Source organism: Vitis riparia, chromosome 11, assembly GCF_004353265.1.
Source record: "Vitis riparia cultivar Riparia Gloire de Montpellier isolate 1030 chromosome 11, EGFV_Vit.rip_1.0, whole genome shotgun sequence".
NCBI classification, from domain to species: Eukaryota; Viridiplantae; Streptophyta; class Magnoliopsida; order Vitales; family Vitaceae; genus Vitis; species Vitis riparia.
This window is the reverse complement of record NC_048441.1, coordinates 16,712,953-16,739,806: the sequence shown is the minus strand read 5'-3', so window position 1 is coordinate 16,739,806 and position 26,854 is coordinate 16,712,953. Positions and strand designations below refer to the sequence as shown.

Here is a 26,854-nt window from a genome sequence, read left to right as displayed (position 1 = left end):
ATATTAGAGATCCACTTTGTTCCATAAATAGACCAGGTTGCTAATGTCTTCCCCAAACCTTTGTCAACAGCTAGATTAGATTTTTAAAGTTGAAGAGCAAACTCAAAGTAGATGAATCACCTTTTCATTTGAGAGGGCATGTGAAAACAGACATGGCAACTACCACATCAAGGGTTCTTTCTTTCTGTACTCAATTAAAAGGCTCTGTAAGAAACAGAAAACTGAGACTTGAGGTTTGCAATTTTCTTGGTTCTCTCAAGGTTTTCTTCCTCTCCATACACAAATTTCACTAACCCCAATTCTCATTTCACTAATCCTTGATCAAGAGCTGAGATGGGATTTACCAATCACCATATCATGAAGATGAAACAAATTTAACGAAAAACCGAACAAGCCCTTAGTGGGTTAGATTTCCATGCATTTTTAAATACGCTACTATTGCAATGTTGTAGGAAATAAACTACATTCATTTATTGGCAAAATTTAAGAGATAATGTTTGAACCAACATTTAAATCGTGTAAAAGATAATTATTCTCGATCTTTGCTTCTCAAAGAATTCTAATGGAGCCAAAGAAAAAAAGGGTTCTTATTCTTGTTGAGACCTGATATGTTTGACGACCAGGTGGATCTTGCAGTACCCTAGAGACGTGAATTTGAAGCTGGTGAAGCTGAAGCAGGTGCACTCTGGAAATTGAAAAAAATAAATAAGTAAATAATAATTAGAAAAAAATAAAAAATCTTAGGGAGATTTACACAGAAATGTTCAGGATTCAACAATTTATTTTTATTTTTTGAAGGGGCGACCATGCACATAAATGAAGAGAACTAAAATGACCAGAAATATGTAATTCGAAGTTAAGCAATTTTGAAGAAGGCAGTTTCATTTGGCAAAAGAATGAATGTGTATGGAAAGGGAGAAACACATGCAAATGTAGTGAAAGAAAAGGAGAAGGAAAATAGGGTTCATACCAATGGTATGCCTTTTGTTGCTCTTTGTTCCAAATAACTTGATGGCTTAAAAAAGCTGCCATACATAGCTGACCATTTCTTGAGACATGTGTATACATAGTAAGGCCCAACTTCATCTGCCCAGAACACAATACCACCACTGCCACAAAAAGAAAAAAAAAGAAAAAAGAAGCATTTACTGTGATTTATTTACAGTTAATTTGTTACAGAAATCGAAAACATCCATTTCAGGAGGGGCAAAAACGCTACTATGTGATTAAAACCATCTCACTGGACAAATTGGACCCTGAGAAACATGAATTTTTACTGCCAAACAGGTTCACTGATTGTGTTGATAGCACATGCAGGAATGCCTCCAGATGCAGTTTCATATGCATGCATAATGTGATTGCAAATTTGCAAGAACTCAGCGCCATATAAAATGAGATCTAATAAAATAAATACTGGTACTGCCCTAACCTACTGTCCATTGAAATGAAACAGAAAGTTTATGCCCCTGATCAAGAATTTGGTGGCCCAGAAACAAGAGAGAATGTCTTGCAATTTCTACTGCAAAAGAGAAGAACCTAAACAACTAACCGGTAAGAGGGAAAACTCATTCCAAGAACTGATGTGATGTCGAGGTCTGATGCTCGAACAACGACTCCTTCATCCAAAACACGGCATGCCTCATTCACTACTGGGAAGAGTATCATCTCCAGAATTTCTTGGTTGGTCACAGATATAGGCTGCCACACATATTCCAGAAGACACATTAGAAAATCTTAAGCCAATGCCACAGACCAGGTACTGTTTTTGCCTTATATAGAGTTAGCATAAGCTAAAGCTTCAACACAGGTCCACAACTCAAACCTAAAGAAGTATGCATGTCATCAAATGCAAAATGCAATAAACCCGCCTTTTATTGCAGAATTAAGTACCTTTCCACCAGGCATAATATTGGCGAGCCTTCTAGACTCCTCAATAATTGGTAGAACTGAAGGATCAGGCCTTGGCTTGCTTCCCTTTTCATATATGTAGTATCCTTTTCCATTCTGTTTACCTGAGATGACAAATTGTCATACATGTCACAGGCAAAAGACATGGCAAGGTGTCGGCAACACAAGGATAATAAGAAATGACAAATGGTAACAATAATCTTTCAATACCATTCCGCCCATTTTTCAGTAGAAGGTTAACCAATGGAGACTCAAATGTGCGACCTTGAAATGCAGTAGCAAATTCTTTCCCAACTGCTACAGCTACTCCATATCCAGAAAGGTCCTGAAGCCTGCAAATATAACCAGGAAGAACATTTTAATATCATCCATCTATAACATCTCATGTAGATATGCATGCATCATTTGAGAACAACTTTCTTTGGATGTATGCAAGGGCAAAAGCTACAATCAGATGGATGAAATGGACTTTGGAGAGTCACTAAGTGGACTTTGAACCTTGAGGTTTGCCTCAAGACAAGGACAATTAAAAATGACGCAAGATAATTCATTCAAGATTAATTTAAAATTAACCAAAAAAAAAAAAGATGGGGAAAAAAGAACCTCTCCATTGCCCTTTATAAGACCTGTGATACAACATATCGGTCTCTCACATAGAAATGGTGGCTTGCACAACTTGCACCCACTATTATAACAGCTCCAATTCCCTGTTTTCTCCATTTTAACCTCATCATAATCGAATTTACTCTCAGTATTATTTGTTTATATTGTGGGTCCATCCTATTGTCCTCTAAAAGTATTATTTTTCCCTCAAAAATACTGTTTATATTACAACCGCCAACTTCTTCCATATTTATTGTCTATGGCCACATATATCAAATTCAGGTACACGCGCACACACAAACTTAATTCTAATTGTGGAGATTTGAGGCAATTAAATGAAAGATGGATGATAAAAAAATGAGTGATTGGACCATTTCTTAAGGAAAAATATCCAGCCACTTATCCACCAAATTAGTAAAACTTTAAAATAAATTAAGCATTTTAGTATTATCTTTAGTTTCAAATTAAAGTATGTTAACTCTGGTTCCCTCAAAAAATTTCTAGCTTCATCCCCACATGCAAGGATAGACATCAGACGCTGTCACATACCAAGCCATGCACATGCAGAGTAACTAAGGGAAGAAACTTACTGGAAAGGGCCCATGGGGAGGCCAAAATTGCTGATTACCCAGTCAATTCTAAACGGATCCACACCTAAATTGACCAAAAAATGTGCACCTTGTGCATATGGGAAGAAAGTCCGATTGACGGCAAAACCAGTGCAGCTTCCCACAACAACAGGAATCTTTTTTATGGCTTTCCCAACTGTCATGAGATCAAGAATTACTTGTGCAGAAGTCTTCTCCGTACGTACAACTTCTAAGAGAGGCATCACATGTGCAGGGCTGTTTGGTAAGGAGACATATTAGAAATAAAAAAAATAAACACAAAAAAATACTTTCCCAGAAGTAAGAATACTCAATTGATAATAAGACATTACTACAACATAATGAGTTCTTCAAGTCACTGATGCCACTAGGAACTGTCACACACATATATGAAAATGACCAGTCAACAATTTTCACTATCATTTTGGCTCCTCCCTTCCTGTGGAGGTCACATTCCAGATTAACAATAGCTATTGAGTGCTTGCATGGAACAAAACAAGTCCTATTCAATATGTCACATTACCATTGAAATAGTGGAAATTTTGTCCTCAAACAGGAAAAGAAATTTCCAACATTTTTTTCTTCTGAGTGATGGAATGCATGTGTACAGCATGAATAGAAGCTTACATCAATGAAATTGTTATAACTTGTAATCAGTGTCTCATTGCCATTTTGCAAAGAAATACACAAAAACAAACAGAATCTTATGCTCTATCTAGTTGATTAGGAGATGGAAGAAAAGAAAAGAAAAGAAAATCTGGAAACATACAACTCTTTGTTGTTGCAGTGTTTTAAGATTCAATACCATTTTTTTCCCCAATTTTCTACATATTAGGACAGAGTTTAGAAGACAAGGCATACTGGATCAACTAAAGATGGTTGATCCCCTGTCCTGTTGTGCATGAGGGAATTTTTTCTGTCATGAAGCCAATAAATGGAACCCCACATCATACGATTAGGAGCCCCTAAATTCACCACATGGATGATTTTCTTATTCAGGAAAGTCCCATACCTATTGTATATGGGAACTTCTCCATGTGATGCAAATCACTGACTTCACAGTTCTGAACTGAGTGGTAATGACTGTTGATACCAGTATTTCATCACTAGGTCAAACATTACAAGAAGCTCATAGTCCTCTAGCTAGGTTGCTTTAACAAGAAGTGAGAAGAGTCCAATAACCTGAAGAAATGCGCCCCTATGATTCGATCTTGTGAACTGGTCTTTTCTCCAACTAAATTGAGGTCAATAGTAGATGTATTTGTCGCCAAAATGCAGTGGGGAGAACAGATCTTCTCTATTTCACTAAATATTTTCTGTTTTAATGGAATATTTTCAATTACAGCCTGCAAATGAGAGCACTGTATCAGATAACTTTTAAACCATCCAGCTAACAATAAATCTTTTAATGGATGTCAAGGAACATAGGTACTATATTATGCTTAATACGAAAATATTGAGCAAAATGAGAAGAAATTGTTGAACATTATCACCAGCACACAAATCTGACTCAGAAAGTAAAATCCACAGTCGGCTTCCACATATGTGGAAATATTAAGTTTCAGCAAAAAAACCTACCTCTATGACCATGTCAATATCTTTAAATTCTGAGTAGTCCAGTACACCTTTGAGCATTGAGAGGGCTTTATGTGCTTTATCCTGTGTCAGTTTTCCTTTTGTCACTAAGCCTCGAACATTTGCTGTCACATGAAGCACATAGTTACAAGTTCCTCCCTTTGTTGATAAAGTTAGTCCAAAGTTACTCAAATGTGAAACATTCAATAATAATATGGGAGAATGACTGCTACGATGTCTAGCAATTTCAGATCCAATGCCTTGAATAAGGTTCCATTTAGGTCCATGTTTTCCAGCAGTTGAGATGAATAGGCTGAGCTTGTGTCCCAAAGCCACCACTTCTTTGTAAACAAAGAGGCTCATGATGGAGTATCAGATTCAGTGGATAACTATACCTTGTCAATACCATATATAAATTAAACATACGCTTTCGATACTCTTTCATCATATTAAGGATATATTTCTATCAATGTTCCTTTATAATGGCTAGTAATCACAAAAATTACTAAAATATTAGGCCACAATTCTGAATGCATGCATGCAATTTAAAAGATCACACATTTTCTTTGAATGATCATAAATTATATTTGAGAATTAGACACCAAATTGCAGCACTCCTGGTAATAGTGAATCGTTACACTGGCATGATCTGAAAAGTGTTATAGTTTTACCTCACACTATAGTAGAAATTTTTCTTCAAACAATTTCTATCCTAACAAATGAATGCCAACAATTATTCTCAATAGCAGTTCTAACTTAAGTAATTACCTTCTATCGTTTTTATACCCTTCAAAAGATATTCAGAGTTAACTTCTTTCAGCACAACATATATGTTACTTGTGATGAGAGCTGTAGCTATTCCAGAACCCATTAGACCTCCACCAATTACAGCAACTTTCTTTACATTCCTTGGTTTGAGCCCAATGTCAGTAACGTTAGGTACCTGTCAGAATTACAAATGTAAGAGAACATCATTCAAAAAAAAGTCCCAAAGGATAGTTACTTGTGCCAGAAAATAAACAACCAATGAATTTTTCCTTCAACAAAGAATGAGAAATTAAAACTCTAAAAGGGAGAGCCAAAATCAGGGACATCGGAAGTACAGAAAGCAGCTTTCAAATGCACTCCTTGACAGAATTGGACTCCTGGAGAATATTTTACAACAAAATTTATAAAAAAAAATAAAATTCTAAAACTCTAGGGTTTGGACTTTATTTTCATCCTGGATTTAAATTGCAGAGCAAACAAAGAAATTGCCCTGCAAGGAGAAAATAAAGGCCAAATAGCAAGTGAGCCAATCTTGTAAGAAATGATTTGATGGCCTATAATCTAATAGCAGATGGGCCAAGTAGGACCAAAATAGTTGGGATTGGGTGAGTTGATTAGAGTTGACCTATGTTTGAAACCAACCCAAAATATGAATACTTTTATACAAACACATAAAATTGATGAGGAAAACTCTGGTAAATCATATCTCCTATCACATATTACTCCATGCAAACAGCTGCTGATATGTTGAAATTGACAAATCTAAGCCCAAATTCCATGTTAAAATTGGATGAACTCAAATTTAGAAACCAGGAATTTTTGCGCCAACTTAGTGTCGTCCAGGTAAGAGAAGGAAACAGGACCTTAAGCAAAGATCACTGAAACCAGCATCTTACAGTCCCTAATATTCAATTTTGCATTAAAGCGGTAATAGCCCCCACAGGCAGCTCAATTGGCAGGTACCCCACCCACAAGCAGGAGTGCCCAGGTCCCTGTCCCCAGCATAGCCAATAAATGGTCCGTAGGGAAGGGTCAAGCATCTATAGTTTTTGCAGGGCCTGCAATGCAAAACTAGTGGGCTTTGAAGCTATAAAAATAAATAATGAAGTAAGGGCACTTGTTGTTGAGACTAACAATTTAATGCACATAAATCTATGCTACCACAAAACCTCAATCCCCATTTTGGTCTCTTCCCCATTTCTCTTTTCTAAAATTTGGCCTTGCCCTGTTTGTAGCATAATACGGTAACTGCTTTGTAACCAACCTACAACTATGGATTTGAATTCATTTTTCCTTTCTTTTTACTGCTATGGGTTCCACACGCTTCCCATATGCACTGATCTAGTCTCATGAATGCATAGAGCTTGAGTCCAACTAGCCTAGTAATTAATCACTCTTGAAGAGAGAGCAAACAAAAATAGGATGACAACAATGCAGGAAGGAGTGGGGGAGAACCATAAATAGGTGAGCTGATAGAACTTAGTGATATACATTGCATCAAGTATCTTACCTTAGATGTTGCGCGCTGAGCAAAGAACACATGAATAAGACCTTTTGCAGTGTCTGACAAGACTAACTCGTTGAAAACTTTCGTTTCCTGCAATAACCATTTCTTAGATTAGTTCACATATGAAGAGGCCACAGACCAGCTGGATTGGTAAAGATCCCCCCAATAAACACTCTTGTAAAGCTAGGCATATTGTTCCCTTCACATGGGAATGCATTGGAAGTGCATATACAATACCTACTAAGAGAAAAATAAAGGGTCTGTTTGGAAGTAATTTTTTAGAATAAATTTGAGATGTTTTCAAGTGTTCTATGTGGAGTATTCTAAGAAACAATTAGAAACACGAAGAATATACCATAAAGAACTACTAATAGAAAATAGCACAAACAAGATCCTTCAGAAAGTAATAATCATAGTGAATTCTATTGAAACACCTTTAGAAGCCCACTATATCCTCCATGAAGAATGCCCTCCTCAATTACATCAAGGCATGCCTGGTGCTGAGGCAGATGTGGAACAGTTTTCCTGGCTTGCTGTCTGGAAATTTTCAAAATGTCAAGTGCTTCAGACACTGATCCAAGCTTGTCAGTCTGGTGAAGGGAACGCACCCAAGGTTTGCGCTTATCCACTATGTCCAAAGCCCATCTTCGAGATACTTTCAGTAACTCTTCAGAAGACACAACAGCATCAACAAGACCCAGCTTGTACCCTTCTTCAGACGATATTGATTTGGATAACTGCAAAAACTTATTCACATCACTAAGTGGCAACTGGTATGTTGTAATACAAAATTATATTATTCAGACCATCTAGAAACAAGATAAAATTTTGAAGGAACAGAAGTCACAACTCAGAAGATATGGCCCAAATTTATATTATTCATACACTGGACATTAGATGGTGGTCTCATATTTCCACAATGTATTTTTCAGTTAAAAGTTTTGGTTTATTGTTTTTTTTTTTTTTTTTTCTTTTGAAAAGTAAAGTTTCTTGTTGTCTTATGGTTCCCTTTAAGCCTTCAAACGACATCTTATAACAGAGTGAATCAAATTCTCCATAACTTCTAACAGAGTGACTAAGAAGGGAGCACATGTGTTAAGAAAGAAAACTTTCTAAGCAAACCTTCAAAGAAGAGCATGTTTGTGTATTTGGAGCTGTTACACTTTCAGCTTAGATTAGTGTAAAGGTCTTAAATTCTACAAACTATGCCAAATCAATATAAAAGGCATGCTTACCCGCATCATTTCAACGGCCTTTGACAACCCTACAAGCCTTGGAAGACGTTGTGTGCCTTTAAAATACAAACATGTTTTTTATTAGTCAGTAAATTTTCATGGAAAATCTAAATTGCATCACTTAGATCCAAAACTCAAGTGGACTCCAGGACACAAAAACAGCTGTACCTCCAAATCCAGGTAGAACTCCAAGTGAAAGCTCTGGCAAGCCAAGTTGAGTTTTTGGTGCAGCAATACGTGCATGGCAAGCCTGTAGAAGATTATTCAGAAGATGTGAAATTAAGAATTTTAGCCAATCAAACTTACTCGACTAAACAGAGAACACATACCATTGCCACTTCTAAGCCACCTCCAAGGGCAAGTCCTTCCACGGCAGCAACACTAGGCTTCTTGGCATCTGAGATTATGGAGACCACAAAATAACAAAATCATAAATATGAAAGCCTTCAACAAAATAAGAAAAAAGAAACAACTCTAATATGATGTGTTTTTTTTTTCCAGAAGAACCATGGAAAGGTTTTCTCATAAATGAACTGTCCGAAGTTGCATATTCATAAAAAAGTAATAATTTAAGTAAAGTGAGGACCTTCAACTGTGTTGACCAAAAGATCAATAGATGCATCTGGTAAATGTGAAATATCAGCTGCCAGGACAGACAAAAAAGTTATAAATTCCCAATAAATAGATTCAAATTTAAATTTCCAAATTATTATTAGCACAACTTAATAAAATCAATGAACTCATACCAGTTTTGTGTACTTTCTGGAAAACATTGATGTCAAAACCACCAGAAAACCTTCCACCTTTGCCTTTAAACACATTAGAAAAAATATATATACAATCAGAGACTAGTGAGTGTAAAGCATAAGTGCAAGATTCAACAATCTTAAAACACTAGCCTACATGAAATTATGAGATCGGGTAAATCCACTAAGAGCAACATGACATCAGAAAGAAGCAGAAGTTCATTGATGGATGTAAAATCAAATCCAAAGAGAGAATCATGATTTCACATATTCTAGTTTTTAGGTAGTTTGAGACTTGGGAGTCCACAATGCTAGTGAGTCCTTTGATTATTACCCAAAACCCATCTGCATAGAAGATCCTGCCTGTCCAATTAATCTGATGATTATTTTTAAAAAAAGAACTAGGAAATATGATGGGTGAGATGAAATAGTGGTTTCCAACTTGATTCAAAGTCCAAAACAATCCGACTTCAAATTTTTTCTTGTTATTTAGCCGAACAGAGTTTTGAAAACAAAGATAAAAGAGTGCCCACTATTCCCAAAACTGGATGGAATTCCTCACAATTCAATTCGATCCCCAACCCAAGTCCAAAATTTTGGGAATATTCACTGAACCATCAAAAGCACAGTAAGACTTAATTTTGAAACAATAGGATGCCCCTATCCGCTAAACCTCAACCAATGAGTAAATTCTGCAAAACCAATTATGAACAAAAATACAAAATCACAAAACATGAAAATCCAAAGCGTACCAGCAAAAGTTAAAACGTACCAGTAACAACAATAGCTTTAACGTCATTTCTCCTCATAGCCTCAGCGTATTTCTCCTTCAACCCCGCGATAACTGCACCAAAACCAAACAACAAGCTCAAGTGTCTGATCACATAAGATCAACGATCCAAAATCGAAGTTCCAAAGGAATTCAGAAATGGAGACGGTACTCGCAAGGGCCAAGGCGTTGACGGGAGGATTGGACATGGTGATGACTGCAACGCCATCGTTTCCGACCTCCATGGTTACTTCAGCCTTCGACATGACTTCCGACAACCTAGGGTTTCAGTTCTGTGATCAAGGAAGAAGACGATAATGATGATTTGAGTGCTACAATAACGAAGTGAGATGTGCTTCCTGCCTTTATGGTGCGTGACCCGAGTGTAAACTTGACCGACCGGCTGATTTGAGCGAGGTCCAGGTGGGGTCCATTTTCTCTGCAATTATTTTTTCCACGACATAAACGGTGTCGTTTTAACCTTTTCATCATCCCTAATAAAAATAATAATGGTAATTGCTCACCAATTGTGCCTGAATATTGTGACATGGACTTAAATTAAATTAATCGAAAATGGTAATAAAAGTAAATTTCCAATTGGCTTCGCGTGGGGGCGCTGACGTGGAAGTTTGGCGATGACAGGGAAACCGTGAAAACCATGTAACCAAACCTGGCAAGAAACACGTGGAAGAAGCGGGATCAGACTATCCCCACTGGGTACGTTTCTGCATTGACCCAAACAAACACCTAAAACACGTGGAAATCCCGATATTGTCCAAGCCCACAACAACCCATCGACGTGACTTGAGGAGAAAAAAAAAAAAAAAAAAAAAGGTACATTCAAATAAATTATAAATTCTCCAGAATGGCTCTTTCGTAAATAATGTAAAGTTATTGGAAGCATTATATCATATGTTTGAAGACACTAACCGCCAGTCTGGAGCTATTTCCGGATTTTAAAACATATTTAATAATTCTTTAATAAAAAGTTTTTTTTTTGTAAATTTTTAATTATTTTAATTTATGTTTTAAATGATCTAAAAATAAATGTAAAAATATAAAAATTTATTAAAAATAAACAATTGAAAACAAAAATTTATCTTTAAAAAATATTTAAAATATAAAAAATAGGAGGAGAACATTGGAAGTTACCAAATAAATTAGTCTATTGAGAGGGCATAATGAATACATTGGATTCTTTATAGAAAGCAAAGTAAGAAAAAAAAAATTCATTTTGGAAATTAAATTTTTTATAAAAAAAAAAAAGTATATCTGTACTAAGAAAACCGAGAATTTGTTATATGGAAAAAGTGAGTTTCCCCAAAACTTAAGTTAGTTGGGTTTTGTAGAAGAAAAAAAAAAATTCAATCAATTGTGGTTTGTTTGAACAAAAAGAGTAGTAGTTGGGTGAATTTTGGTTGATTGATTGTCATTTGGTTTTATTGACAGAGTGAGAGTCAACCCTCACGTCTGAAAGGGTCTTCTGATTGTCAGCTATCAAAATAATGAATTGGTTAATTGGTTATCCATCGACGTCGTCGTCAACTCTGTCGGACCTTTTTTTTTTCCAGTCCACTCGCAATTTCTCTGGCTTTTTTTTGACTGGGCTTTCTTTTTATTTTCCAGAATAAAGAACAAGTAGTGGCTTATCAGGGAAAGTGACAGCAACATTTGATTATACAAATAACGAAAATTCTACGGTACCACTTCGGTACCATTTTTGGCCATTGGATGGAGGTGGTTGACTTCCAACCGTACAACTGGCTTATGTATTAAAAAAAAAAAAAGAAATTCTTGATTTATGGTGATTGCCACAAGTTACCGAACAAAAGCAAGTATTTAAAGATTCTCGTACCGAAAGATTCTCATGCCGTCATACTTCTAATGAATCAAATGCATATCAAACCCTTTTATTTTATTTTATTGATACTAGGTTTTTAAGAAAGTAAGATTTCTTTTGGACTTTGCAAAATTTATGTATTTATTTAAATAAATTTATTAAAATAACTAAGGGTTTAAAAATGAATTAATATGAAATTAAAAGGAAATTGCAAATCATATAAATTATTATATTTGATAGCATGTCCCCGATGAAGAGTTAGATACAGAAAAATGATGTTTTGATAATTTTCGATTAGATGATGATGAGAATATGTCTTATTATTTATTATTATTATTATTATTATTATTATTATTATTTTATTTGTGCATATTTTGGGTTTAATTTGTTTATTAAATTGGACTTGGTTTTGGTTGTTTGGATGGCGATATATTGAATTTGGTTCTAATTAAATTTATTTTGATTTGTTACATTTTCACTTGGTTGATTGTGGTTGTATTTTGGTTATTAATTTAAAAATCTTGAAGTAAAGCTTATAATGTTATGTTTGTCGGTCTATTTTTATTGATGAAATTTATTGAACCAATCTAAAATACGATACTTATTGAATTTGGATTTAAATATTTGTTTTAAACTTTTAATATTTATGATATTTACTTTTAGGCTCATTGATAAAATTTATTGAACCAATCTAAAGTACAATACTTATTGAATTTGGATTTAAATATTTGTTTTAAACTTTTTATATTTATGATATTTACTTTTAGGCTCGTTTTTGTTTTGCATGCGCCCATCCCATTATTGATATTATACTTATTGAGTATGAATTTATGACATGTGAAGAATCAAATTTAATGGAAGAAAATGAGGCTCAGGAAAGCCATAAATGGGGCATTCAGCTTGCTATAAATTTGTTCTGAGTACATATTTTATTTTATCACTTTACTTAGTTTCTTTTTATTAGTTCCTATACATATTCTTTGTATATATTTATTGGATATATAAAGAAACAGTTCAAAATTTTTGTTTTAATAAAAGAAGAAGCTTAACAATCATTTTTTTAATAAAATAATAATTAAAAAAATCAGAATTTTTTTTAGGAAAATCCAAAAAATTGTTTTTAATAAAATTTTAAAAATTATTTTTAATAACAATTGTCCAAAAGTTTATTTGTTTAATAAAAAATTGTCTTTAAAAATGTTTTTTTATTTGTTTAATAAAAATTGTTTTAAATTTTGATTTTTAAAATAAAATTGTCCAAAAAAAAATGTTTTTTTAAATAAAACTCCTCTTGATAAGATTGATTAAAAGTAAATTTTGTAAATAAAGGTTTTAAATAAATTTTTAATGAGATTAAGATGAATTTTTTTTTTTTTACAAATTAAAGTTGTAGAAATCATTTTCTTAATAACACTGGATTGAAAATATTTTAATAAATAAAGTTTGTAAAGAAATTAATTGTTTTTGTAAATAAAATCAAATTGAAATACTTTTGTAAATAAAGTTGTACAATTTCATTATTTTTCTTAGCAAAAGCAAGTAAAAATATTTTTTATTGCCAAATTGAAACTTTGTAATAAATTATTTTGATAAAATAAATATAAATAACTTTTTTGAAGATTGAATACAACTTAAATTGAATCAAATCGCTTATTGAAAATAAATTGAAACTTTTTTAAAAAAATAAATAAATTGAAATCATTAATTCAAAATTGTTTTTAATAAAATCCTTTGAAATCGATTAAAAAACTAATTTTTGAAATATTTTTTTTAATCAGTTTAATAAATCCATTTATATCATATCATTTACCTTGTTCATTCTTACAATTTGCTTTTATCATTATTTTCCTATATATTGATTTGTGTTCTTAATCTTAATATTCATTATTAATTAATTAATTTAATTAATTATCATAATTTCCTTCATTTGTTTAATAGAGACCGTAGGTATACGAACTTAGAGGGGTGTTATGAGTTATCACCATGCCTTCCTAGTAGGTAACTAGATTCCTAAATTAGAATCAATTTTTACAGACATATCTTTTCCAAATAAGGAGTCACACAAGTTTCTTTTTTATGTTGTTTTTATTTTTAAAAATAAATTAAAATAAGTGGCGATCCTAATTTTTTTAAAAATCAAAATTTTCACAAATAAAAGTGAGTCTCAAAGTTCAAGTGGTGCACATGAAAAAATGCGAGTCCACAACTGCTATTTGCTTAATCGATTTTCACAATATTGTTCTAATACCTTAAGCAAATACATTGTGTAAAATTGAGCTTTATGAGGCTTAAAAGATAGCCAATATCTAGATATTCAAGCAACTAACATTTTGATGCTTTTGAATAAAACAAACCCATGTTAGTAGTTTCACAAAGATATCGGACTACATGTTAAACCTCATTCCAATGTATGGAAGTTTTGTGCAAAACGATACTTTGGAAGTAAGGTGACATAGATTACTATATTTTGAAATTGAAATTGAGAAGGTCCAAACTCCTAAGAAACTTTGATCAAAATGGTAATTACAGTTCATCACCATGTGGCTAATCTTTCCACAAAGTTGATATTGAGGTTTGTTTCGAGACTAGAAACTCTTGCTATGAAATTGAGCATTAAATTACTTCCTTGGCCTCTTCTTTGATTAAAAAAGCCAAACCTCCTCTAGTGCTATTATGGAAATTACCTTCTATAACAAAAAAGAAAAAAAAAAAAAAGAAGGAAAAATTGACCACCAAAATTGGAACTAAGGTTATGTTTGGTTCTCGGAAAGTACAAAGGAAAGAAAAAAAATGCTAAGAAAAATTATTTTCTCATGTTTGATTATCATATAAAATATTTCAAAGAAAATTAAATATAATTAAAATTAGTTAGAAACTTATATATTTTAAAATTGTTTAATCTTTATATTGATGAGTTAAAATAAATAAAATGAGTTTAAAATAGCAAACAAAAATAATTTATCATCTTTAACTCTATTTTTTATTTTCCTTTACTTTTTCTTTTATTTTACTTTTCCTCTCTATTTTCTTTCCTTTGCATTTTCCCTCAAATTTTCCGAGAACCAAACATAGCCATTTTTCTTTTTCCAAAAGCCATTAGTATACTACTTTTGTTGTTGAGAGATTGGACTAATTATAGCAACATTTGCCATTCTAGCTTGTATAAAATTATATTCCTTATTTTTCTTTTTTATCCTAGCCTTTTGAGCTAACAATAAAGATTCTAAATCATCGATTGTATAAGGATTTATGTGTAATTCAAACTCTCAAAGATGACATCAATATGTCCTTTATTAGATATTGAATTACTAAGTAATCCTAGCAAATCGATACAACCTTTAATCTTTTATTAATAATCATTCATGGTTAAATAGGCTTTTTTTGAATTTTGAACCAAAAGACTTTTGCTTGAATTTGGACAACGAGAGTATGTTTCTAAAGTTTACCATACTTAAACAAAGCTATCAATATTTATCCCATGTGCAAGAACCCCTTTAAACTTCAAAGAAATAATCCATGAGAAATCAACTAATCTTGTTGTTCATAATAAAGAAACTTTGAGTTAATATCATCTAATTCTTCATCTCGTAGTGTAAGAAACTTCAATAGTAGATGTTTAGTTTCAAACACAAAATCCTATAATTTGCGTCCTTGAATTGTTGTAGGAACTTACTTTCACCAAAGCAATAAATTGTTGATGTTGTTCAATCGAACTGAAATGGGGTGATTAAAAGAAACAAGGATGAACCTTGAAGAATAGTATGAAGCTCCTCCCATGGTGGAAATATAAGAGCTCTCATCAATTAAAAGTTGACTACAAGATAGACATTAAATAGAAGCTTATTATATAACAAGATTTTTACCTCCTAAATCAATTCTAACAAACTAATGACTAAACCAACTATTTACAACTTAATCATGGTTAAGGAGTTTGTTTTAGTTGTGGTGATTATTTTACTTTTCTTCTATGCTCATGTGTTTAGTTTTAACACATCTCAAATAAATTTTAACAATCTAATCGAAGTTGATGATTGATTCCTCAAAGCGGGTCTTCATTCACTTCTATTTTCTAAAATGATGTCCATGGGATTTTAATTGCAATATGTTTTTATTTCTTTTCTCTTTATTTTTATATCATTCAAAATGTTATTTACCTAAATGTGTAAATGTTGAATACAATTTTTTTTCTTTTACATTTTTCACACATATACAATATCCGAACAAATCTGTCTATTATGAATATATTTACATGTTTTTCTTCATTTTTTTTGTTAATTTTTTTATGCTAAACAATATGAAGCATTGTTCATATACATGTATAAATCTCAAATGTAATTTTTTTTAATATTTTCAAATCCGTTAAATTTGGAAATAAATATAATAATTTAATAAATATTGAAAAATAGCTTTTTTGTTCCAATTTTATACCTGACAAAGATTTTTGAGAAAAATTTAGTAATTTAGTAAAAAACTATTAAAATTTGATATTTTTGAAACTATTTTTCAATTTATAATACTTTTTATAATATCAATTAAAAATTACTTTTTAAAAAGACAATTTCAATTTAGATATAAAAGTAAAGGGCAATTTGGTAATTAACACCCCAGTCCCACCTTGGATGATAATAATAATAATCTCATATCAATTTTGATAGAGAGGGCTCTTCCAACGGCCACAAATGGCCCTCTTCACCATCAACAACACTCTGCACCAAAAGCACTTCTTCTGTAACTGTAAGTGCCCTTCACCGTTCAATGCCTTTAAATTCCACCATTCTTCTCATTTTCTCACTTTCTCATCTCCCAAACACACACCCCCACCAAGAAAATCTGCACTTCTTATTGTTAGACCACATGTTGGGCACCTGTATGCAAAGTTGTGTACTGCAGACCATGAACCTTCTACAGCGGACATGGATGGTAGAACTGGTAAAGAAACTGGTTCTGGGTTTTCTTCCTACGGGTCCAAAGGTGAAAGGGTAGGGAGAAAATCTGTGAAAACCCATGTTGGTTGGGCAGTGGAGGAAAAGAATGAGAAGAGGTTTACAAGAGAGAGGTATTCAAAGAAGAGGTTAGATTCAAGGAGAAACGGAGGAACGAGTTCCAAGTTTCCTTCCTTGAAGTCTGAAAGTAAAAATTTAGTGAACAAATCTTTGAAAGCTAATGAAAAGGAGGAAGAAAAATCCAAGAAAGGTGATGCTGATAAGGTAAGAGAGGAGATGGAGAAGGGGTCTAAGAAAAATAAGGTGGACTCTCAGGAAGGGCTGTTAAGAGTTGGACTGGAAATGTGCTCAAAAAATGGGGATGTTATGGGTGCGCTTGAACTGTATGATTCGGCTCTGAGGGAAGGAATTGAGTTAGGGCAGTATCATTATACTGTTCTTTTGTATCTTTGTTCTTCAGCAGCACTTGGTGTTATTCGACCTGCAAAGAGTGGAACTGGTAGCCGGAGTTTGGACATGCTCAGCCCTTCTAGTGAAGTTCGTGGTGGGGTTTCCGAGGATTTGGCAGAATTTGGGGACACTAGCAAGAAGAATTTTGGTGGTCCAGAATCGAAAGTTCCAGTTTCCAACAATGCGATGTCAGTTTATTCTACTAAAATTCATCAAAACTCCCCTAAAAAGGTGTTGAATTCTAATAGGTCAGCATTTGAAGTAGCAAAAGATGATTTGGATGGTAGTATCACTGAAATGGACAAGTTATCCCAGGTCTCTAATTGCTTTAATCAGTCAAATAGTCAACTTTTGGAAGGTCAAATGCATTTAAGAAAGGGTGTTGATGACTCCACAAATAAAAAAGAAGATAATGAAATTCGGGTAAGTGAAGATTTCAAGAAGTATGCACTCCGGAGGGGATTTGAAATCTATGAGAAGATGTGTTTGGAAAAGGTCCCAATGAATGAAGCAACCTTGACATCGGTGGCGAGAATGGCAATGTCCATGGGTAATGGTGACATGGCTTTTGATATGGTAAAGCAAATGAAACCACTGGGGATAAACCCTAGATTGCGGTCTTATGGTCCTGCACTTTCTGCTTTCTGCAATAATGGAGATATTGAGAAAGCATTTGGTGTTGAAGAACACATGTTGGAGCATGGTGTCTATCCTGAAGAGCCAGAACTGGAAGCACTGTTAAGAGTAGGTATAGAAGCTGGAAAAAGTGACAAGGTCTATTATGTATTGCATAAGCTTAGGACAAGCGTAAGACAGGTCTCTCATTCTACTGCAAATTTGATAGAGAAATGGTTCAAAAGCAATGCAGCTGCAGCTGCAGGAAAAAGAAATTGGGATCAAAGATTGATATCAGAAGCAATTGTGAATGGAGGTGGAGGCTGGCATGGGCAGGGTTGGCTGGGTACAGGAAAATGGAATGTTTCACACACAAATGTTGGAGCTGATGGTTTATGCCTATGCTGTGGGGAAAAATTGGCCACCATTGACCTTGATCCTACAGAAACTGAGAAATTTGCTGAATCAGTCGCATCTATAGCTATAAAGAGAGAGAAAAATTCAAGCTTTCAGAAATTCCAAGTATGAAAGCACCTTGATGTTGCTTTTCTTATTCTAATTTCATATGTGGGTCTGATGAAGTGGGAACACAATTTTACTTGCAGAAGTGGCTAGACTACTATGGACCTTATGAAGCAGTGGTAGATGCAGCTAATGTGGGTCTTTTCAGCCAGAGGAGATTCATACCATCCAAGGTAAGTACAGTGGCTTCTAATGACAGTTATGCTGAAATTTGAATAGGTTTTTCTCCCTTTAGATTCTCACCTCTTTTCTTTCTATACATCTATCTATTTATGATGGAGACTTTAGGTCAATGCCATTGTGAATGGAATAAGGCAGATGCTTCCTTCAAAGAAATGGCCACTCATTATTTTGCATAACAAGCGAATCACTGGAAAAAAGATGGATGAACCAGCAAATAGGGCATTGATTGAGAAGTGGAAAAATGCTGATGCCCTCTATACAACGCCTACTGGATCAAATGATGACTGGTGAGGAAAATATCCATTTATGTGGCATACTTCTGCCCTCACAGAAGTTATATTTGTTTATTCATTTTTTAAAATTTAATTATTGGTTTATTTTACCTTGTTGATGCCATTTTTATGATGCATCTTCATTTTATGTTCCATGGTAATAACCTGTGCTTCAGGTACTGGTTGTATGCAGCTATAAAGTTTAAGTGCTTAATTGTGACAAATGATGAGATGAGAGACCATATATTTCAACTTTTGGGGAATGATTTCTTTCCGAAATGGAAAGAAAGGCATCAAGTAAGTAACATGTTGAAGATTAGAAGTTTTGAATACTTTTTCAGTTTGCAACCAAGGTGGTATTTGGTAAAACCAATGTAATGATTTAATATGACTTAAATGTTTTATTCTAAGTCATTAAGCATATTAAGTATTTTTATAATTATAAACTTAAAGCAATAAATTGAAAATAAATTATTGTTATTTTTAATTCACAATAGTTTCATGCTTCATTGCCTAAAATTCTCAACTTCTCAAAATTCTCTACCCCAACCATCAGTTTTTTGCTTTCTTGTTTCTTTCTCGTAAACTCATTACTTAATATTAATAAAAATAAATATGTTAACTTTCATAGTTTCAAAAAAACTTTTAGTTAGTCTTATCAAATCGTCTTAATACTTAAAAGAGTAAAAATGAACTATTTTTAAGTGGAAAAATTCAGAAAATCTAGCTTCAAGACTGAATTAAGGTTGAAGTTTTCAGTGTTCCAAACACCATCTTAACAGAGTCACACATGCATATCCAGTTCTATTTTTTTGCTTTCTGGAATAAAAATTGCTTTCTGGTGGAACTGAGGAACTAGTTGAAACCACTTGCTTTAGGATTCTTCATTTTTCTTTCCTCAAAGGGCCATATGAATTTGTTACAATCAGTGGAGGAAAGATATTACAGTTTGATAGAGTAACTGGCCTGTTTTAATCACCTTCAGGTGTTGTTCTTTGGTGTGTTGTTAATATTGACCCTTTTGCTCACTGGACTTATTCTCTCTCTGAAAGACACTACCTCCATAGTCTCTAATAAGTTACAAGGAAGAAATTTTTGGTCTCTCTGACTAGTTCTATGACATAATACTTGCTATTCCAATTTGTATGTTTTCCAGATGCTGTTATCCTAACAATGGCATGTTTCTTTTCTTAATGGAAGGTACATTTCAGTTTTTCTGATAGTGGTCCAGTGTTTCACATGCCTCCTCCTTGCTCTGTTATAATTCAGGTCAGTCCTTTATTTCCCGGCATGCTCTGCTGTTTGTATCTTGTAAAAAGAAAATGGACCAACAGGAAAACGGGTATGTGTGCACACAGCATTAAGCTTAAACAGAGATATATCATGATACTTGTGAAGTAGTGTGGTTTTGAGAGGAGATATATGATGAAATTTTGTGAAATAATGTGGTTTACTTGACAGGAATCAGAGAATGGACACTGGCATATTCCAGTTGCATCAGAACATGATTCTGAAGGGGAAAGAACATGGTTATGTGTTACCCGAGCTAACTCACAGATGGCAAAGCAAAGCTCTTCCCCCAGAACCAAAGGTAATAGCTAAGTCCAAGCAATCAATGGTTTCTAATCACAAATATTTGGGTTACCAACATGAATCATGTTCCACCATTACTGCTTGTCAAAAACTATAATTTTGATGTTCACATGGAAAAGAAAACAATTCCAACAATTTTACCTCATATCATTTCAAGTTAATTCATATTGTTGTTTACTATCATCGAAATGATGCTAATTTTTCTGCAATGACTATGCCTCTTGTTCTGAATGACTTCATCATCGTTCCATATAATGTTATACAAGCAAAATAGGACGTTTTTTATTTCCCATGGGAAGTCTTAGATGCTCCCGTGCTAATTGTACTTTACTTCTCCATAAAGAATAAAGTAAATTCTAAGTAATAATTGATACTCAGGCATTAGTACTATAACTGAACATGAACATTAGTTCTGAAATATGATGAATTATAGGTCATGTCTGTATGCCATCATAAATGTAAATTTCACAGTGTTAAACCCGATGAAAATGAGGTCTTGAGTATTTAAATGGTGTTTCTTTACTTCTATGTTCATGAATCATGTTACCTATGTTGCTTAATTGCATTTTACTTAAAGCCATATCAACTCCGTATGTACTTATATTGTGAATCATATGTATAAACAGAATCACAGTATCCTCGCTATGACAAGAGACGGGTAAGGTCAGATACCCAAACAGAAATTCACAAAGAGCGATCATCATCAAATCACAGAAACCAGGAAAAATCAAAAGCTCCACCTCAGGAAATCTACAGAAATCTCAGAAATATTCTGTCGGCATCTATCTTTCCAACTCATTCTACAGTCCTATCAGAAATTGAGGCTGCAGAGAAGCTTGGTAACTGTATTATTGATTTCCAAATATAATGTGAAGGGCTATGGTGTTCAGGACATTGAAGGGCACTTGCTCTGGGAAACTGGTCTCCAAGCTGCAAAGCTCCTGAAGGAGAAAAACTCTATTTTCCACCTGCTGGTGTTGAACTCATCTGCAAACTTTGCATGGAAGGTTAGCATTTTTTGACACATAATTTTGGAGGATAGGTTATTTTCTCTTTCACCCTTTGCTCTGTTTTATCCTTTCAGTTGGGAGCAGAGGTTGGTGGTGATAATGTTTTGTATAATCTTGTTCAGAATGAAACTTTTCATTTATTCATTTACTACTAAAATACATTTTTCCAATAGTTCTTCCATATAATGTTAAGTTTTGGGTAAGGCATTTGCAGGTCACAAACACACCATGATAGTTGCTCAATAGTCTGTCAATGGTCGGTTCTAAATCTTTTTTTTTTCCCCTCCCTTTTCATTATTGCTTTTAGACAATGCTAACACCCATACTTATTCAATAACATTTTCATAATTGATCTGGGACAATGCCAATATCCTTAGATTTGTAATAATTTAGGGTGATAGATGCCAGTGTCCTTGACAATCCATGTGCTGCTCCACTCAAACATCATGAGATATGTCTGTCAACTTATTTGTTTTTTCTTTCTTTTTTCCCCCTGTTTTTCTTTTCAATAATTTTTTTAAGAAGAAAACAATTTCTAAGAGAAGCCCTGCATGTTGGGGTGGATAGTTGAGTAGAGAATGATTCCTGTCTCTTCTTGTTTGGTTTCAATTGGTGAAGTTCTAACTTCTAAATCATGAGAGGCACTTACCCTTGCTTACAAACCTCTTATAATGTGAGATTTCTTGTCATTATGGTTGAAGGAGCTCAGGACTTGCTCCTTCATAGTTCATATAGACTTATGATACTTTAAAAAACACATTTCGTTACTGAAATTATTATTATTATTTTTTCATATGAATATCATTTGTGGAATGGCAAGGGCTTTGTGCTTTGTGTAGTAATGTTTTTGAAAATAGTTCTCATGAAAAGTTCTTAAGACAATTCAGAACAATTTTTTTGATTTAATCCGAATTAAGAAATGATTAATTCAGGTCTAATTCAATCTTATTTTTCTAAGATCGAGTTGAATTCAAGTTGAGCAGGATTCAAGTTAAACTCACGTTGACAAGGTTATATGATTTAAATTCTATTCATAGTGTTGTTTAAGAACTAGGCCAGCCCATACAAATAGCACATTTATACAGAACATTTTTATTTTAAAAACGAAAAAAGAAAAAAGAAAAAAACAAAGAAAAATGGATGAGGTGTATCCAAACGTACAAACTTACCCTTTTTTACTTTCAATGGATGAACCATTTTTCCTTCGCAAGGGACCTTTCCACAAAGATCATAGCCTTACACAAACTGGACCACAATTTTGTCACAAAATAGGGGCAGCAAAGGTGAGATGAGATCCCAGATGTTAAAAGATAGAGCACTCCGCCGAGATGAGATCCCAGAAGTCAAAAGATAGAGTACTCCGCCGAAATTGCCCATCCCTGCCGGAGTACTGATGCTTATCTGTCTTCCATCATTTCTCACAAACCCCTTCCCATCTCTCCATTCTATAATCCATGGCCGTGACTCCTTCGGTGCAGTACCTGGGTACCACCATCGGCTCATCTGACCCTCCTTCGCTACCCCAATTAAATTCAAATGGTCTAGCTACAGGACCACCAACCCATCACCCGTTCATCACCTCAGCACGCATGGGGCCATTTTTCATTCCAATATCACGTCATTCTCTACTGTTTTTTTATCTCCATATTGTCAATTCACTCTTCCTTTTTCTCTCTCTGGTGTCGAATAAGTGTTCTTTTGCGTTACCCGTCTTCTCCTTTTCAGTGGAGTACACGTGGAGATCATCTGACCCTTGGGTTTGTCTTGGCTGAAGAACGTGGCACTAGGTGGTATTTTGGTATCAGTGTCAGTAACTGCACTTTGTTTTTTGGAAACCAACACAAAATCACGGGACTGATAATGGGTTTTGTCCTCTTCCTTTTCTTCTCCCAGTACTGCTCTTTATGAGAATCTTCCTTTAAGGGGTTTTGGTTACTTTTACATACAGAGGGTTCACGAGAGTACTCCAATCATCCCAGCACCAACTCATCCACGAGTTCAAAAAAGGGAAGGGGGATAAGGAGAGAGATTGGATTTGTATCATTGTATATATATATATATGTATAGTCTTTCTTACACCTTTGTCTTCAAGAAGAAGAAGAAGAAAGAAATGCAGGAGTCTGAGTTACCTGCCCATGCAATTTCAGAAGCTGAATCTGAAGACACCGTTGATCGGTTCCATGAGTCTCTCCAAGTTCGTATCCTGTTCTCTATCTCCTACTTTCATTGCTATGCTGTAGGTTTCTTTTGTATTTTTCATTTCATAACTCATTTTGCTTTTCTTTCTGGTTGTAGGAGCTTAGACAGTTGCGTTCCCAGCTTCATAAAGCTGCGGATTGCTGCGAAACAACTTTCTTGAATACCAAACAAAAGAAAGTGTGAGTCTCTCATCTCCTACAAACCATCTTTGTTTTACAGTGTCACACTATTGCTTTGTTCAAATTCATGATGTTGGGCTGGAATCCTAAATTGGGTTTATAGCCCATTTTCAATTAAGCCCATTTCTTTCTTTCTTTCCCTTTTTTTTTTTTCAGTGAGTCAATTGAACACACATCTTAAAGTTGTTATCTCGTCCCCATGTGCAAGGATTAATCATCATAGTCGATAACCGCTCCAAAATACAACTTCAATTAGTTGGCAATGATGTGTCCCGAGTGAACCCATAGGAAAACATTTTAACATGTGGTTGTTCAAAAAATTTTTATATAAGTGATGTTTGATTGATATGATATAATATGGGATAAGATGATGGGATATGCTAAGTTATTTAATCATTTATCCTATTTTATGTTTTATTATGGATAAATTAAGCGGTTGAATATATTATTATTATTAATTTTTTTTATAATTTCTTGTATATAAAATATGTTAATATTAAGTTGACATATAGGATATGCATACTCTATCTATTTTTTTATATTAATTATTTTGTAAATTATTTTTTTTACTAAAAAATAAATGTGTAGAAAAAATATAAACTAAAAAATAGTTATGAAAATATATGAAATTTTTTACAAAGTTATTTAAAATATAAAATTTTGTATATATTGAATAATATAATATAAAATTCTTTATTTATAAATTTTAAATATTTTAATCACGAATATTAGTATTAATAAATAATTAAATAATTATTTACTAAATTTTAAATTATTGAACAATTTCTAAATATGAGATAAATTTTATATTTTTTACTAGCAAATATTTGTATGTTATACAAATAATGAAAAATAAAAAAATAATATTTTATTTTACAAATGAAATATAAGTATAACATAACATATCTTATTAAATATTAATACATTTGGATATAATATCTAAAATATCATAACCCATTGAATCTAATATCTTAGAATGGGCATATCATCATATTGCATTGAAAATAATATTTTAGGATATATATATTTTATCAAATCGGATATGATATCTTAAAATTTATATATCCAATCCTATTGTAAACTTAGCGTGATTTTATGATGAACAATTAAAGAATACTCAAGTGTTAGAATGTTGGGTGCATGCAGTCTTGTGGAAAACACAAAAGAGTACATATGCAGGGCTGTAGTGACGGTAGTTGATCATCTTGGATGTGTCTCAAATAATCTGGATTACCTGCTGTTTAAGAACAATTCATCCTCGGAAACCGAACTCCGAATCGGCTGCTTGAAGCAAGTTAGTCTACTTTCTATTGAACTTGTTTCAATATGACAGTTACAATGGTTGTTACAAATTCAGTTGAACTTAATTAATTAATTTGGTGTTCAATATTATACATCATGCAGAGGCTTCTTACATGCCAACAATATGTTCACAAGCTTGCTCTAACCCAAGTGCGATGGAACCCGAATTTGCAGAGATATAGCCATCGCTACATATCACCACGTAATGAAAATTCATTTCATTTTGATTTGTTTAATGTTCATTTCATCATCGAATTCAATTTTACTTACATAAGCTTCTTCATACTCTTTGCTGTGTCTTGTACATTCAGCTCTGCCAGACGTTGAGAGGTCAAATGGATGTTTAAGGTATTGGCACTGTTCTTACTTTTTTTATCTTTAGGGTTTTTGGTCGATTTATGTAAATTGTGGGCTGCATTTATTGCTAAGACTCGAACTCTCCTTAGGCAAAACTTAGAACATGTTTAAGAGTGATTTTAAAAGAAATTAAAAACGCTTCCTAATATTTGAAAGCACTTTCGTATTAAAAATTACTCTTTAAAAACAGCTAAAGATTCTCTTTAAAAGCCTTTTAATCAAAATTACTTCTAAACAAGCTATTAATCAAGATGCCTAACAAAATGTCAATAACTTTCATAGTGAAAAATAGTAGAATTCTCGATGTCTAGAGTTTATAAGAAGATCCAAACTTCAATTACTTAAGTCTTCTAAACCCTAAACCTTAAACCTTATACCTTAGAGTTGGAGAACCATAGAATTAGTTTCTATGGACACCTTTAGTTACTGTAACTAAACACGCCAACCATCTTTTGAGCAATTTTAAGTGGGAAAAAGTAGAGAAAAACGAGAATCAGAGGTCTCAAGGTTGCAATAAAACTGCATTGATGCAGGGAATCTTATCAGACAGCTGCTGCTAAAACCACAAAGAAGCAAGAATTTAAGGCAGAGGGGGTGCCACTCTTCTTGTACACAAGCGCCCACAAGCCATCTCTAGCTAGAAAATCACCACCAGAGACTGATGCCAAGAAAACTGATCATACCAATTCAACTTCAGGTGACACAGTTTCAGCCATGGCAGTGTTTTGAGCTTTGAATTCTGCTTCACTCTTTGTTTCTCTAATTTTTACAGTTTCCCTTTTTCTGGTTTTAAACAGTATTGCCTGTTCGTGAAGGCCTACCCATTCTATCAAAGCAGCAAAATCCTCCTTTTCATTTCCAGGTGAATCAAATTGTTCTGAAAAACTCTTCTTCAATCAACCAACCTCTGCATTGACTTCACACATTTCTTCGCTCCTTTTTGCAGTTAAATCACAAGCTCAGACGAAAAAAGCTAAAATTAGTGCGGAACAATGACATCCTGTCACTCATCCGACGCAGCAAACGAGCTGCTGAATTGCTTAAAGGACTCCATTTAGATCATTAGATTTTCTCTTCATAAAGAATTTTCTTTGCTTTTTGGGAGGTTGAGGGTGCTTCTGCCTTTGTATTTTATGAATTGATGTGTGGGTGTAGAATGAAGTTCAGTATCAATTTTATGTGATACTGAGAATTAATCACTTTCTTTCTAATTCTTAAACTCTCCAGAAAGTTGTGCCAGGAATCATTTTCACGGAAAAATCTCAGCAGCCCACTAAAATTTTCATGCCAACCAAGCACAAACTTCCCCTGCACCGGTATGGTTAATATTGATAGCAAAACTCATCGGCCAAGTTTTTTAGTATAATTTCCTTCAATAAGCCAACTCTGAATTAAGAATTCTCAGAAACTGTGAGAAAAAGGAGATAAAATCAGAATAAAAATATAGAAATTTGACTTTTTTTTCATTTTAAATTCAGAATAAAAATATATGTTGGGTTTCATGTCATTGTTCCAAGTAGAAGTCTTCTCTATTGTAGGAAAATGACATGGAAATTGTTTTCACCCGCAAAAGGCTTTTCAAGCGTGGGAAAGCAATCAAACACACCAAAATGAAGGAATAAAATTCCAGGTCTGAGCTACTCGCCAAGTGGTGGGTCCCAGTCAGATGT

The 26,854-nt window shown here is 33.6% G+C and overlaps 3 protein-coding genes across 3 annotated transcripts; 2 read left to right on the top strand and 1 right to left on the bottom strand.

Annotated features, from left to right (window-relative positions):
* Positions 1-444: 444 nt before the first annotated feature.
* On the bottom strand, positions 445-10,094 carry LOC117925260 (peroxisomal fatty acid beta-oxidation multifunctional protein AIM1). The gene is made up of 18 exons (XM_034844220.1): positions 9,892-10,094; positions 9,723-9,794; positions 8,951-9,013; positions 8,791-8,847; positions 8,534-8,601; positions 8,373-8,454; positions 8,205-8,260; positions 7,404-7,706; positions 6,973-7,059; positions 5,463-5,637; positions 4,698-4,819; positions 4,302-4,465; positions 3,102-3,356; positions 2,119-2,240; positions 1,891-2,012; positions 1,550-1,698; positions 971-1,109; positions 445-685 (listed from the first exon to the last, which is right to left on the bottom strand). Exons 1-18 carry the CDS (start codon positions 9,983-9,985, stop codon positions 641-643), a joined length of 2,175 nt encoding a protein of 724 aa, XP_034700111.1. The 5' UTR covers positions 9,986-10,094; the 3' UTR covers positions 445-640.
* A 6,134-nt stretch (positions 10,095-16,228) lies between these two features.
* LOC117925027 (proteinaceous RNase P 1, chloroplastic/mitochondrial-like) lies at positions 16,229-21,369 on the top strand. Its single transcript, XM_034843827.1, has 7 exons — positions 16,229-18,089; positions 18,173-18,262; positions 18,378-18,559; positions 18,721-18,841; positions 19,745-19,813; positions 20,006-20,135; positions 20,764-21,369. The coding sequence occupies exons 1-7, from the start codon at positions 16,239-16,241 to the stop codon at positions 21,003-21,005; spliced, it is 2,685 nt and encodes an 894-aa protein (XP_034699718.1). The 5' UTR covers positions 16,229-16,238; the 3' UTR covers positions 21,006-21,369.
* Positions 21,370-22,113: 744 nt separating this feature from the next.
* Positions 22,114-26,430, top strand: LOC117925029 (probable protein ABIL5). The gene is made up of 8 exons (XM_034843829.1): positions 22,114-23,341; positions 23,443-23,525; positions 24,672-24,819; positions 24,930-25,029; positions 25,139-25,175; positions 25,718-25,881; positions 25,982-26,046; positions 26,131-26,430. The coding sequence occupies exons 1-8, from the start codon at positions 23,207-23,209 to the stop codon at positions 26,248-26,250; spliced, it is 852 nt and encodes a 283-aa protein (XP_034699720.1). The 5' UTR covers positions 22,114-23,206; the 3' UTR covers positions 26,251-26,430.
* Positions 26,431-26,854: the final 424 nt, after the last annotated feature.